General features: G+C 38.2%; 1 protein-coding gene across 6 annotated transcripts in view; it reads left to right on the plus strand.

Annotated features, from left to right (window-relative positions):
* The window catches only part of LRCH1 (leucine rich repeats and calponin homology domain containing 1), a 114,586-nt gene extending 100,171 nt beyond the window's left edge, over nucleotides 1–14,415 (plus strand). For 5 of the 6 annotated variants that reach the window (XM_032202416.1, XM_032202375.1, XM_032202391.1 and 2 more), the window contains 2 exons: nucleotides 3,768–4,025; nucleotides 13,435–13,491. In XM_032202416.1, the coding sequence (XP_032058307.1) occupies nucleotides 3,768–3,974 (207 nt within the window). In that variant the 3' untranslated portion in view covers nucleotides 3,975–4,025; nucleotides 13,435–13,491. Of the gene's footprint in view, nucleotides 1–3,767; nucleotides 4,026–13,434 lie in introns of all 6 variants that reach the window. The other variant, XM_032202400.1, reaches the window with a different exon arrangement.
* The last annotated feature ends 476 nt before the right edge of the window (nucleotides 14,416–14,891 follow it).

Raw genomic sequence — 14,891 nt, forward strand, 5'->3', positions numbered from 1 at the left:
CAATGTTTGTCAGCCCAAAAGCAGATGTTACCTTTTAACAAAGGCACAAATCAATATTTATGATCTGCAGTTCACATTAGTGTAGTATCTTAACAGCGTAGACACTTGAGATTCTTTTGGCCCTTTATGGTGCCACTTTGGGCCAACGAAATTAAATGGAAGAGTTGCTTTTAAGAAAGGGAAAGTTAGGCTTTCCTACATATACACACCTTATGAATCTTCATATGGCTCAGGACAAAGATAGGCATAAGTTATCATGATTAATACTACAACGGTAATTTCTGGTGATAAAAGATAGCTATAAAAAAAATCCTTCACAGCCAGGTGTTAGGGTAGGTTTACTCAGCTCTTGTGTTCAAGTATGGCAGTGATGGTGCAGCAGGGTTTAGTGCGGCATGCAGCTGTTTCTCAGGTAGGAATGAGAGAATTCTGCCACGTTTTTCAAGTTTTCAGGCAGCTACCTGGTCTGCACATACTGAACAGAAAGGAGTGATATAAGAAATGAGTTTTTTGATCTAAAATCATCATATGAAGACTCAAGTTGCGAAAGACTTAGCTGTGACCGTTTGTGGGACTTCAGAATCTTGCAAACAGAGTTATTACTGCATATGACCTCCTCTGAAAACTAATTTCACTGTGTTGCTACTTCAGCAACACCTCAACATGAGTGGTATTTGTGTTAGTATAGGAGTTGCTAATTAAGTAAAACAAATGGGGAAAAAACAGGGTTTTTGTATGCTAAAAACGGCAGAAAAAAAGTAAAGGAATCACCCAAAGTGGAGTGTCAAGTGCTTTATTTTCTACCCACATATAAGTAGTTCAACTGGTAGTTGCGTTTCTCAGCTCACTGCAAGGTATGTTTTCATTGCCGCTTATGCTCATTTTCTGAATGATTCACATAATCAGTTACTTTTCCATAGTTTTCATCATGAGACATCCATGAAGGTACAGTAAGTTTTATCAGGTATGACTCCTTTCTCCACCTGTTCGTTCTGTGCTTGGTAATGTACACTGTTTGCCCCACAGTACAGATTTAAGTGGTTCCAGAATTTAAATCCTAATTCTGAGGTTCCTTTCGTTTGTGTTTTGAGTACAGTGCATATGCACTACAGACTTCATTCTTCCACCCAGTTCTGCAAACTTATCCTTGACCTTTTATTTTTTTTAGGGTCAAAATCATAGAGAGTTGGTTTGGAAATGTGCTTATCTGTTTTCACAGTCACTGCAGGGGCATGCTGAGCGAGGGTGGGTTGTGCATACAAACAGCTGGTTATGCTTTTGTTGTTCCACATGGCTTTCTTACTGTTTTTTATTCTACGTGCATGACTTTGGTAGCTGTATGATGTAATCATATAGCATCTTGGGCTTGACAAGTCAGTCCATAAGTGTAATGATGAAGTAATACGGTTTTCTTTTTTGCTTCTTATAATTTTAGTCTCCTATAAATGAGAAGGGCCGTGCTTGAGGTGGGTGGGTGGTTGCTCATTTGTTTGTCTTTGGGGGTTGCACTGAAGTAAATGTCGCGTACTATTTCACCACTTCATGATGTCATATTTTAGTTTGGTATTTTCATTTCACAGCATCTGTAAAAATTACGGTAACTTCTAGAGTTACGTCACAGAAGTTTAAAATGCATCAATATAAACGTTTTACTTAAGGTGAGAAAGTAACAGCAAATTATCAACTAGTGCAGAACATACAAAAGTAAGCAAAAATCATCAGAAATTTCTCAGGCTTCCTCAGATGTCATTGAATTTCACTGAAGCACAGCATGGCAATTCTCACAGGAAGTTTCTTCAGCATGTGTTGGCTGGTTTTGTATGCTTTCACATCTCCTGTATACTTGTTAGTGTGTTACTCTCTGGTTAGCAAGTTCTTTGGTCTTAAAAAAAAAAAAAAAAAAAAAAAAGGTAAATCAACATACCACTAGCTCTCATTCTCCAACTGTGAAATTACTTCCTTCTCCATTTGATTACAGTAGGGACTGTTTTCAGAAAAGGTTTTGGTTTTAATTCTTTTCCTAAGAGAAATTCAAAAAAAAAAAATAAGTCGTGTTTGAGAGTTTCTGATTTTTTTTTTTTTTATTTTATTTTTTACAAAAATTTGAGTTTGGAGTTTCTTACATATTTCTTTTGGGATATAATGTGGCAAGTATGAAGTGAGTATTGTATGTCGTTTTAAAATGAATGCAGCATTTATGGGGTATATTAGTGTCTTTGGTACAAGAGTAGTGCTTAGTGAGAAACTGTAGTCACCGGATAGTTTGTTCGCTCTGAAACTAGTTTCTTTGGTAAGCAACTTATGGATATAGATGTTCTTGAAGGCACTGCTAATCTTGTCCTACTTTTAAACAAGATCGGCATGTTTTGTTCTGCCTGTGAGTTTTCATCCTTTATTTAAAAAAAAAAAAAAAAAAAGCCTACTACAGTTGCCTTGGCAATTAAATAGCACTAGAATTTGGGGTCGGAAAAATCCTACAAAATTACTGTAAACATGCCAGTCTTGTTACTGGGCAAGGTGTTTTTCCTATTCCACGTATCCGCTGGTCTAAGAAACAAGATGAAAATTGTGCAGCTTTTAGCTCTTGGTTAAAGCTAGAACCAGGTATAGAAAACAACTACAACAAAAAGTCATTGTTATTGTAAATGACGGTTCTGATTTCCAGTTTCACTAGCCAATTCTCAGAATAGAAAAGCCTTTTCAATATTTTAAAGGTTAATTTATTTCAAACTGGACATGGAAACTTCACGGTAACAGAAAACAGGCATCTGAATTAGAATGTCTTCATTTATTGAGTGCGCTGTCAGTTCATTAAGCAAGTGAAACTGAAAAGCTATGTCAGAAACACAATATTCCTATGAAAGTCTCTTTCCTAATTTGTGTAATTTTATTTCATAAGTGTGGACCTGTGATAGTAAGGCCTCATTTGCAATGTGAAATGGTATAATCTTTCAGATTGCTGCATTTTGGAAGAACAAGTTGTTGCATGGGTCAAATATAACATTAAATATTGTGGGGAGGACATATTAGTGCTGTTACTGCATATATTAAGCTTCGTTTTGTATAGCCAGCATGACTTAGTACATGCAGTCATTGGTACTTTCCAAAAAGAGTATACAAATCTAACCTGTTAATATTTTCTTAAAATGCTAATTATGGAATTAAGTGTATAATTTAAGCTTAGAAACTGTACTTAAGTAAATGATAGTCAGCCACTGACGTTCTCAGTTTCTATCCCAGGGTATCATTTAAAGTGATATTTGAATACAGGTTCTAGGTTATGTGTTGTGTTAGAGAATTTTACATACTTCTGTTAGCTCATTTAAGTACTCTTTCCTGAGACTTCGTATTTTCTGCTGCTTGTACTTTTTAACAGCTTTCTAACCCACTGTTTGCTATTATATAAATTAGATTTTAGAGTTGGTTCAACTAAAGCACTTTAAGTCCAGAGGAATAAAGGTGTGCAGATCCCATTAGAATAAGTGGATCACGTGCATCTCCTCACCCTTGTGAATCTGGACATAATTTGGAAGGATTTGAAGGGCTGAGCTCTTCTAACTTAATATTCTGATGTTGTATGATAGCTTCGGTATTGAGGGGAAATCAAAGAAAGCTGGGGTGCCTAGTGACAAAGGCAATACTAGGACAAAACTATTCCTACGTGTTTATGCTAGAATATTGTGATAATTTATCAATATCTTTCTATTTTTGTATTTTTAATTTTTTGCACTGTTTTTTTCTGTTCTAATGGCTGCCCTTCGGGATAGGCTGACCTCTGCTCTCCGTATGACATCCTGCAGTCGGATATTCGTCACATTCGAAAGACTGTTGACACTCTGCTCGCCCTCGGGGAGAAAACCCCACAATCAACTTCTACCTTTCGCTCCTGGGATCTAATAGGCTTTTGTCTTTTCCACATACTTTTTGTAGTCTTGATGTTTATAACTTATCACTGGAATGTGCTAACAGCATAACCTGTTCGCATGTGCACACACACTTTCTGCTTTGTCTCTGACAAATTACAGGTACTTAATTTCCTTCCTTTGTCTTACACTTCTCCCTTTCCCCTCGCTTCCCTTCACTGTAATATCTTTATTAATCTCTTGAAATAGGGGAGAGAGGGAGTAGCATCTTGAACTGCTCCAAAGGCAAATCCAGGCTCTTCTCCCCAACTCCAGCTCTAGTTTAAGAACTTACATACCTCTTTATTTATAGTTCGTTTTTGTGTATGTTGCCTGGACTACACATTGAATATGTTAAAGCAGTGAAGCTACTCTTATCCCACTTGTGGGTGTAGTCCAGATGTATATCACAAGCTAAATAGAAATGAACCTTTCTGTGAAAAGGCAACAATGCCTTTGTGAAAGGAATTCACAAGAATTTTTGAAAACCCATGAAGGCTACAGATACTGAAGTAGTAAGGTGGCAGCTCCACAGCAGATAGTATTTTCTGAGTTGCTGCCAGTTATCTCAACATGCGTTGTGTTGAGAGCACTCAGCAGCAATTTGAAAGATAGTTCTCTATTCCAATCCTTTAGTTTAACAAGAGTACTGTATTTTTAAAGATGGTTGATCATCTCTACTGTTCTGATTAAATTCCATACTGGAGTAGTTGTATTTTCCTACTTAAATTTTGTTTTCCTCCAGATTCCATGGAATAATCTTCTGTCTCACAAAGCAGTGTTTAACTGCCTTAAAACACTTGAAGGTGACTGTAAATTAGTACTGTGTATGAGGAACACCTAATATGCAAGGGACTTGAAAATATTTTGGGGTGAAGATCGTGAAAGACAGTGTGATACAATGAGATAGTTTGAGGATAAACTGTTAGATCCCTGTATCTGCCATTCTTGTGTGTGACATCAAGCAAGTCATGTCACTATCTTGTCTCTGTTTCATCACCTGTGACTATGCGGGTAATGTTTGTTTGTGTATCAAATGTAGTAAAGAAAATGTAGCAAGGAAAATTGATTGTCTAAGAAGACCTTCGTTTTTCTGTCTTAGGAAGTATTAAAAAATAGGTTAGACAAACATTAGTCAGGAAGCCTTTTGGCATGTTTGAACAGTCCATGGTTAGAGCACTGGGCCGAATGACCTCCACTTCCCTTCCAGTTCTGCTTTCTGTTAATTTATTAGTAAAACCTGAAAAAGACGAAATTTGGTTTTACTCGGTATCAACATAAAACATATAAATGAAAAGCAATTATAGGCATGATGAGACTTGAAAACTCTAAAACCTCTAGTATAGACCTATATTTCCTATTGTTAGGTGCTATTGACGAGATTCTTAGTTCAGCTTTAAGCTAGCTAACCAAAGCATCTCAGTCTTGTGGCTGTGAAATAAATATCTTAATCTCTCATGGGCTGGTTTATCCAAAAATTGTCAACTGACTTTTAGAAGAAAATTAGCATAAGAACCTGTACGTTACTGATAATTCTGGTAACATGGTTATGATTTAGTGCTATACTATTAATATCCCCATTTCATATATACTTGTAAAAGAAATGTATTAAAAAGCTTCTAAATGCAGTCCTATTTCCAGTTTCCATGGCATAGATATATATTTGTGTGTATATGCTTGAGTGTACGTATATGTATAAAGGATGACATGTAAAATTAGGTATTTTAAGATAGAAAAGTTACTTTCAGACAGCAGGTTGAACTAATTTTCTGAAGGTTTTAGTCTTTAGCAGCTTCCAGTGCATATTTATAACAATTCTATTGTAAAGACTGACTTTTCTGACTTGGTGTGAGTTCAGGGAATGCTTCTAGGTTCCTAATCCATGAGGGAACTCTCCTAGTTATTTGGGTGCATAGCTATGGACCTGTGCTCTCATCCTGCACAGGTCTGTCTTCTGTGTGCCTAGCTGCAGTGATTCCAATAGCAGACGCTTGCTTAGAGTCTGAGCTTAATGTTTAAGATCCCACTTTCAGAGGGTCCTGGTCTTGATTTTGGTTGTCTTGTTTTAAAAACCTTGCTTTTCAAATGAAACTGAAGGTGGCATAAAGTTTGAATCACTTCAGTGTCTATTAATCTATGACTATTTACAATCCAATGTATGTATTTGAGACAAGAGCGATGTCTTCTGCAGGGCTGGAATTTTATTGGTAGCCAGGTCTCCTGTTAATGCTTTGTGTTGTGTAAGTACCAATCCATGTGTCTAAATATTTCTTAACGTCTTTTGAACTTAGAAAATCAAGTGGCAAAAGTTATTGCTACCATCCTGTAGTTCCTATCTGTGTCATTGTCTGATATTGTGTGTGATTGTTCTCAGTATCCCATAGCTTTGGGAGGGAGGTAAGAAAAGTAATAGGTCAGACTTGCAGAGGTGTGCCAGTGAAGGCCAGCTGCACGTATCCCCACGACACTGATGTATGATTCTCACACTGTTGTGATGTTCTAACTTTACCTACGTTTACAATACAAACATCTTCTTTTATTACATAGAGTACATTTTCTCAATATTCTCAACCTTAACGATGTACATCAATTAAAGTGCAACTTTACAAGAACTTTTTCGGAGTCACGGAGTTAAAGCCATCTTGAACCAGACTGGAAGGTGACCGTATTTGCTTCATGACACACACAGCCTTACTGTACATGAAGCTCACCCATTTTCTGTATTTTTTGTATTTTTTCTAGTCATAACAGTTCCAAATATGCATAAATCTTACAGGGAAAGAGATATTAGAATACACACATTTCTGTAAGTGTAGTAATGTTTCTCAAAATACATTTTAAAACAGTACAGATGTGAAAACTACCTGGTTTCTCCTCCTAAAAGCCAGTAATTAATTCTCCTGCTAAATGGGGAGGTAGAAACTAAAACAGGTATGTAGCTAATTAATCTACTCATATGGGTTCTTTGATAAATTCAGAGTCCTATTTCTGTGCTGTCATTCCTGTAGTATTAATACTCAAGAAACTACCAATTCTGTTAGCTGTTTTTTTCTTCACCTCTTAGATCCCAATACTGAGACCCTGTTATAGAGCTGGTACTTACCACTTACAGTCAGTCACGTGATTAAATTGATGATTTAGGGTTTTAAAACCATCTGTATTGTTCCCTGCCACATTCATTCATTGATAACAGAAATTACATTTGCTCCCCCATGTGTTTCCCCATTCATTTTTTTCCCCACTGCGGTGCCAGGATGGTCATCAGAAATTGTCAAACTGATTTCTTCATACATTGGTCTGCTCAGATGTACTTTATGTACTTCACCCTTTATATTGGTTGCTTTTGGATCCTGTGGAGGTAATCACATCCATACTGCAATAAAGTAATAAATACAAACTGTAATGGATTAATTTAATATGCATGCAGGTAAAAAGTGCTTGTGCTGGATAACAGCTAATATTTTGATATGAGGATTTGGCCTTAGTGCAGTGTAGTAGCTGTTCAAATGCCTTTTTCTTCAAGTACATATTAACAAGCTTTTACAGCTGCAAACCCTTTATGGATCCCGTTGCATTCCTAATAAGCTTACTGAAAGGCTACAGTTACCATGAATGGGATCACGTTAGACCTGAGCAAATACATATTCAGTCCAGTCTTCTACTCCATAGCCACAAATAAGTTTTCTAGTTATTGCCACTCTGTTTTTCACAAAAAGAGCTGCTATTGGCATTTTACTCATATTACTACCAAAAAAAAAAAAAAAAAGCACTCATGTATGTAGGTTTACAAACAGTTTAGAGTGGGTTTTCTGTTTTTAGTTTTTTATTGCCATTTCCTTCATGTCCAGCACACAAGCTGCATAAAGCAATAAGCAGAAAGCAATATGACAATACTTTCAGGTAATGATCCATTCTGTGTGGATGATGCAAAACATTATCATTCCTTCATTTAGTCTCTTAGAATTTAATGTATATGGTTATGGTAGAGCTGATATTTCCCTGTAAGTATGCATTTTCTCTTACTGTTTAATGTGTGTCTGTCTTTAGTAAGTTCATAGAGCTTTCCATTCCCTCCAGTTTCAGGTGGTTGTTTTCTTAACATGTTAGGATGAAACTGGCAAAATAAGTGGTCTGCCTTAAAGCTGTATGGCTCAAGGGCAGCATCTGTAAACTGGGTACAAAGCCATCATCTGCAAATGCAGTTTTGTAATATTTGTAACTTATTGCATGTTCAGAAGATGCACATATTTAGATCTCTCTCTAGCTATAATTCGAAATACAGAATTGCAGCTGCAGTACTGAAGTTCTGGGTTGTTGGGATTTGTTCTGTTTTTTCCTTTTTCTAATCTGATCACAAGTGTATGCTTCAACGAAACATACTAATCTTTCCTTTGGAAATTAAAAGAAAAAATGGATTAAATATACCTATGGCCTGAATCACTTTTTGATCTGGTCTTTTCTGTTGTATTTCAAATGGTAATTTCAGGGTATTTGGGCATGTATGGATATCAGCAATGATAGTTGTTACAGAAAATATATTTACAAAGATATGATTTCACGTTTCCTCAGATATGTGAAAAAGTAAATGTTTACTATATTTTTTCAGTTCTTTGGAAGAAAGCTTTGCCTTGACCTTGCAAAAATTTAAGGCTCGTGTATTTGATGTGTTTGCTTAAACATAGGACCCTGACACTTCTTTTACTGAGTGTCCATTTCAGAATATTTGGCCTCAAACTTTAAAAACTGAGCATTGCACGGACTTCTTTTCAATTCGTACTTAAACAAATTCATTTCTCTGTTTCGCTAACAGATGTAGTTGGGCACTGATGTTACTGTGATGTAGTCATTTCACCACTTGCCCATGTGATATAATGGCAACAATTTATTTGATAATGAGCTGCTGTATCTGAATTGTCAAGCTGTTTGCCTTGGCATAATCCAATTCAAACAGTTGCTTGACTCTGAAGGCATCTGATCATAAAGAAAATAGATGTGTGTGTGTCAGGTGTCACATATCCTTGTGGGATTGGCATCCTTGCGTATTCCTGTTCTTAATTTTACACCACCTAAATCAGAAGTTTTGTCCCAGGATTAGATAACTGCTTTGGTGAGCACACACACTCTTGTGTTATGTTTGCAGGTGTGCCTGTTGTGCCGTCTTTTTGTGTTGCTTTGTGACTCAGCCTCCTGGCTGCTGCCTCCCTTTTCTGCTTGGGTGATCTGATGTGGTTGTGTGTCCGTCCTGTGGTGTCCCCCTGTCTGTCCACCCCCCCCATAAAACCAAAGAGGCTCGTTCTTTTGCTTCGTAGGAGTTTGGAAATGTCTTTGTCTATTCAAAATGCCTGTAGAAAGTGGTTTGCATGCAGCAAATAATTGTTTCTCTGCATTTCTAGGAAAAATTGCACTAAGCATTTAGGTCTTGGTTTTACGGTAGACAGAGAAGAGAATGGTCTAACAGCCCTTTCCTCTGCGATGGTTTCTAGACTGGGGGTTAGCAGCCGATTCTCCTGTCTTTCTGGGCTTTGTTCAGTGATGGTTTCAACAAGGGTGCTTTTAGAGACGTGATTCATATTCGGTATTGAAGAGTTAAGGGTTTGATGCTACTGTGGAATGGACAGAAATTGTTACAAAGGTAGGGAGAAATGGGCGAAGAGACATCTAAAAACCTTGGAGACATGGGTGAGTTCTTCTCTTGGTCACATGAATTTTCTCAAAATTTGGCATTTTGAAATAAGTTCTGAAGTCTTGGTGGCTTTCACCTTCACAGCTCTAATGGCAGTGGCTTCCACTGGGTTGAAGGCAGCTGTTGTGGTGGGGAAGAGCAGAGCAAAGCATAGGAAATGAATGGACTGCCCTGCTGGGACAGGGGCTGAGCACAAGGTCTGAGACAACTGGGATCATGACCCAGTGTAACTGCTATGCAGAAGGCTGAGTTTGGTTATCAAGTTGATTTTTCTTATTTTGAGTTAAATGTATTACTCTAAACCTGGGATTTGAAAAATACATGAGGCAGAGTTGGTGCGAGCTGTTGGCAGAGCTTTTGAAGGTAGTGGGTAGGGCTTGGACAAGAGGATCGATGCATGACACTTCTAAGATGTAGGTCTTTGTAGTAGCCGGTAAAGGTCTCCTTGGCAGGTTTGGAAAGTTCATCGTAGCCACACATTTAAGGGCAGAATGATAAAATAGTAACCAAACTTCTCCTCAATAAGAAAAGGCTGTCAGTTGTATGTCTTTCAAGAACTAATGACGAATGATGCACAAGATAAAAAGTAATGGGAAACTTCTGACTCCTAGAGCACTGCTGTTTGCAGACCTCTTCAAATAGCTGCCCTGTTTGAGGATGTCTTGCAAATATGGCAAGGAGAGGGAGGTTGTCTTAGAGAAATGGGATTTCTGTAGGGTATTTAGAAGAGTTAGGTAAGGCATTCTCTGTAAAAGCTGAAAAGTTTATGCTGGGTAGTTTTGTTGTTTTGTTTTTAATATGAATTCCTTTTCGTGCTTTTAGTTAAAATGTGCTTATAAATAATTGCAAGACAAGAAGTCTGTTCTGTCAAGAAAGAGTGACAGATAAGAGAATAATTCTTCGAGTGTGGGAAGGTGCCACAAAAATGGCAAGTTTAGAATTTTATTTGTTAAGGAAACATCCTGAACTGTGTTTTTGCAGAAAATAATAGGGGAAAAAAAATATTTTCAAACATACGTACCTTGCAAGGTAGGTTGCTTTGGAGATTGAATCCAAAAACCTATCCCTATCCTTCAGCCTTGTGACATTAGCGGTTTGGGTATTGGATTCAGCAGGCATAAATACTTAATGCCTTTTGTCTAGAGTGGAAAACTAATGAAATACTGGTGTGTGTGCCACCAAATCTGACATTCAGAGCCTAGTTTGTTTGCAAGGGTGCTTAAAAAGAGTAAAAGAGTGGAGAGCATTTCACTTGAAATGTCATTCGTATTCTCAACAAATATTTTTTGAAAATTATCAGAATCAGAGTATCTTAAATTTTTATAAGAACTTTTTTTTTTTTTGATGGGCAAAATACTTTTAGTACAATCATACGGTTGAACTAGAAATATTTTTTGCCTTTTATTTGATTTTCACCATCTCTGCCTTCTTCTGTGGTTACACTTTTAGTTAGGTATCAGTTTAGGAGCTTGCATCAGAGAAACATTATCTTATAAGGAACTATATAAAGATTTTTTGTAGTTTATACAGTTTTATAAGATACCTTTTATTCCCCTGGAAGAAGGTAAGGAGAACTTCCTCTGAGAGTTTTCAGGTCTGCAGTCTCTCAGTCACAGAACAGTGAGTAAGAGTCAGTGCAGAATCAGTGTCTTAAATTAAATGACTAATTTGGGGTAGATTTGAACAGGAATCTGGGTGTCACTGTTTGAAATATAACTATTTGAAGGTTATCTGTCTGTAATGGTTTCTTGGGTGTGCATGTGCAGAAGGAACCCACAGTATTTGTTTGGTATTTGGGGCTAATACCCATAAAGTCACAGAATGGTTGGAGTTGGAAGGGACCTCAAAGCCCACCTGGTCCCAGCCCCCTGCCATGGGCAGGGACACCTCCCACCAGCCCAGGTTGCCCAAAGCCCCATCCAGCCTGGCCTTGAGCACCTCCAGGGATGGGGCAGCCACAGCTTCTCTGGGCAGCCTGTGCCAGGGCCTCACCACCCTGAGGGAAGAATTTCCTCCTAACAGCTGATCTAAATCTCCCCTCTTTTAGTTTAAATCCATTCCCCCTTGTCCTCTCACTCCACTCTCTGACACAGTCCCTCCCCAGCTCTCCTGTAGGCCCCCTTCAGGCACCAGAAGGCTGCTATGAGGTCTCCCCAGAGCCTTCTCTAGGCTGAACAACCCCAACTCCCTCAGCCTGTCTTCATAGGAGAGGTGCTCCAGCCCCCCAGTCATCTTTATGGCCTTCCTCTGGACTTGCTTTGACAGCCCCACGTCCTTTTTGGGCCCCAGAGCTGAAGGCAGCACTCCAGGTGGGGTCTCAGAAGAGCAGAGGGAGAGAATCACCTCCACACTCACCCTGCTGGCCACACTGCTTTTGGTTTAGCCCAGGATACAATGAACCCATGAACATTAATATATATACACATACATATACAGAAACATTTTAAATAGTGATTATAATATTCATATCTTATGCTTATCTTTTATAATTTAGCAGTACCAGATGCCATAGTTGTGGAAAAAAGGTTTGCTCTCACTTTTCAGGTTCTGTAGTTAACAGAAATTGTACAATTTCTCTTAAGTAGGCTAACTTCAGGTGTTTCAGTCTTGGGCTGCAATAAATCTCCCTCAAACTAAACATGAAACCTTCTTGATGATGGTTTTATTAGCAATTTCCGTAGACTTTGGAATTTGTCCTGTTAGAGACTATTTAATGCTGTTGTTGATGGATCTCCCTTTGGGATTTTTATGTGTTCAAAGTCCAGAACCAACCAGTACCACTTCACCATTAAAGGGAGGGAGCAGCCTGAGTGAGAGATGATGAACTGCTGTGGGCTGGGGCCGTGGCAGCAGGTGATCAGTTTTCATCACCCCAGAGAGGCATCAGTTGGATGCCTCACACATTGCTTTTAGGCCAACAACAACAACAAAATCATTACCTGACTCTGCTGATGGTCATGCAGAGATGCTTAGGGAAAGAACAGGAGGTTAGATCACTTACATGGTGCTTTTTCAAACTTAAAGCAACTTGACAAAGAGTTTAGGGACTTCATGAGCCAGATGTTGTATCTACATGTTTGTGTTTAATGGCATTTGATTTTTTTTTATCCATCCATGTATTTGTCATCCCATTTACACTTCTGGCTTCCATGTTGTGCCAGTGAGTCTCCCAGTTGCAATTATGGTTTGTGATGTAGACATTTATTGATTCTAAGCCTGGTGCTTGACTTCATTATCTCACCTATTTGGTTAAGAAGAATCCAGCTGTGTTAACTTTCTTAAAGACAGAGCTAATTGTGACACAAGGCTACGTCTCTAAGGAAGGCTTTCTGTAATGATTCACTGTGGGATTCTGTGTTGCCTGTTGGAGAAGCAGTATTTGTTATCTGACTGCCTTCTGATAAACAGCTAGTAGTTTTCATCCTGGCCTTGAGTGCTGTGTCCTAATGGTAAATAAAGTCAATTCCTGGATATTTCAGACTAAGCATACTCAGAACCAACTGCTTCATCCAGTGAACGCGCACCATTACGCACACTTCTCTGTAAATGCTAAGGGGTGACTTCCACGGTGCGTATCCTGGGACCAAGACCTCCCCTTCTCGAGCTCAGTGGTAGAACTTTTTTTGGCTGATTAAAGAACAGCCTTCGGTCCTGTGAGGCCCAGAACATGACCAGATCTCGTGCTAATTCGTAGATAAAATGAGAGCAAAACGAGATACAAAATCACGGGAAAAGCTTTCAAACTGCAAACAGCAAATGGTTCCTACTTGTCGGGTGTTCATATAAAGTGACATTTTGCAATCAGTACTGAATAACCTAATCTCTGCTCCTTTGTTTGTCTTTTTCTAGGAGAAGCTCTGCCTACCACATCACATCCTAGAAGAAAAGGGCTTGGTAAAAGTGAGCATAACAGTTCAAGCATTGCTAGATGTAACCACAGTGAAACAAGCTTTATTCACATGAAACTGTCCCTGCTGTTACCAGCTCCACTGTGCCATCAAAGAACGAAATCACTGCCCATCTTTTCAAACTGCATTGACAAAACAGTGCTCCGAGAGTATTCTTAGACTTCTGATTTTGAAATAATCCTTGAGACTGTACACGTGCGTCGAACTTCAAACCTGAAACTAAACAGAAACATTTTATAGAGCAAATTGGCGCTTCACTGCTTTTATAGTTCACTTTGTACAGTACTTAAACAGCCACCTCTCTGCCACTTATCAATGTGTGGAGTACACAGCTGTCTTGCAGCAAGATACCTTCGTATTATTAAACTAAGAATCAGTGTAATCATTTCTGGGGGGAGGGAGAGTAAATCCGACTTCTACCATGTTAGGTTTTTCTGCAGTTGCTTCAGGCTCTTGCCTTTTAAAAATATCCAGACATAAAATATTTATATAAATATTATTTATTAGTGAGTTGTTATTCATCCTTTGGATGCAAAATGTAAATTAGGAAACTGTATTTTATTACTGCTTTTTTGTGGTTAAACACTTTATTTTAATATAAATATTTAGTTATTTTTTATTCAACTTGGTGTGCAGTAGCTCTAGATCTCCATAAATTGTATTTTCTAATATGTAAGATAAAAGAAAAAAACAATCAAAATAGGTGCTTTTATTAAAAGAACAGCTAGCTGGAATGGCACTCTTTATTTTTCAATTAGTGGAACATTGGTAAAAAGTTTGTCTGCATTCCGTTCCGTTTCCTACATTCCAGTAGCACTTCTCCCCCAGTAGGCTCAATTGGCTGAAACCGAGAGCACACCCATTTTACTTGTATATAGATGTTTAGAGGGAAAAAAAAAAAAAAAAAAAGGAAAGACATAAACTTGAAAAAGAAATGTGAACAAATATTTTTGATCGCTTATTTTACTATGCACAAGACATTTTAACTTTTGCCACAGCAGGATGATGTGCATTAGGATCATGTGTCTTGAAATATGATTTTTGCACTGTAACTTCTTGTAAAGACTACAGCACTACAGAACGAGTAACGAGAAATAGCACAAGGACGTTAACAAGGTTTACCAGGTAGCCAAAAAAAAAAAACAACCAACCTTCAATAAATCTGTCGCTAGGAGATAAAATTGCCAAAGGCAGTCTGAAAGACGTGATCTTCCAGATGCAAGCTGCTGGGTACAGTGCTTCTCCGTGTGGTCATCGGCACGGCCGAGTCCCGTAGTTTCCCAGTGAGTTAAGCACAATGTTCTGTAGGATCTGACCTCTAATCCCACATCAGCAATAGGAAATAAGGTTCTTTTTCTTACTACTAAAAATTTTGGAAGAGTTTTCTTAAAAGCGTAA

Source organism: Aythya fuligula, chromosome 1 (assembly GCF_009819795.1).
Source record: "Aythya fuligula isolate bAytFul2 chromosome 1, bAytFul2.pri, whole genome shotgun sequence".
Taxonomy (NCBI): Eukaryota; Metazoa; Chordata; class Aves; order Anseriformes; family Anatidae; genus Aythya; species Aythya fuligula.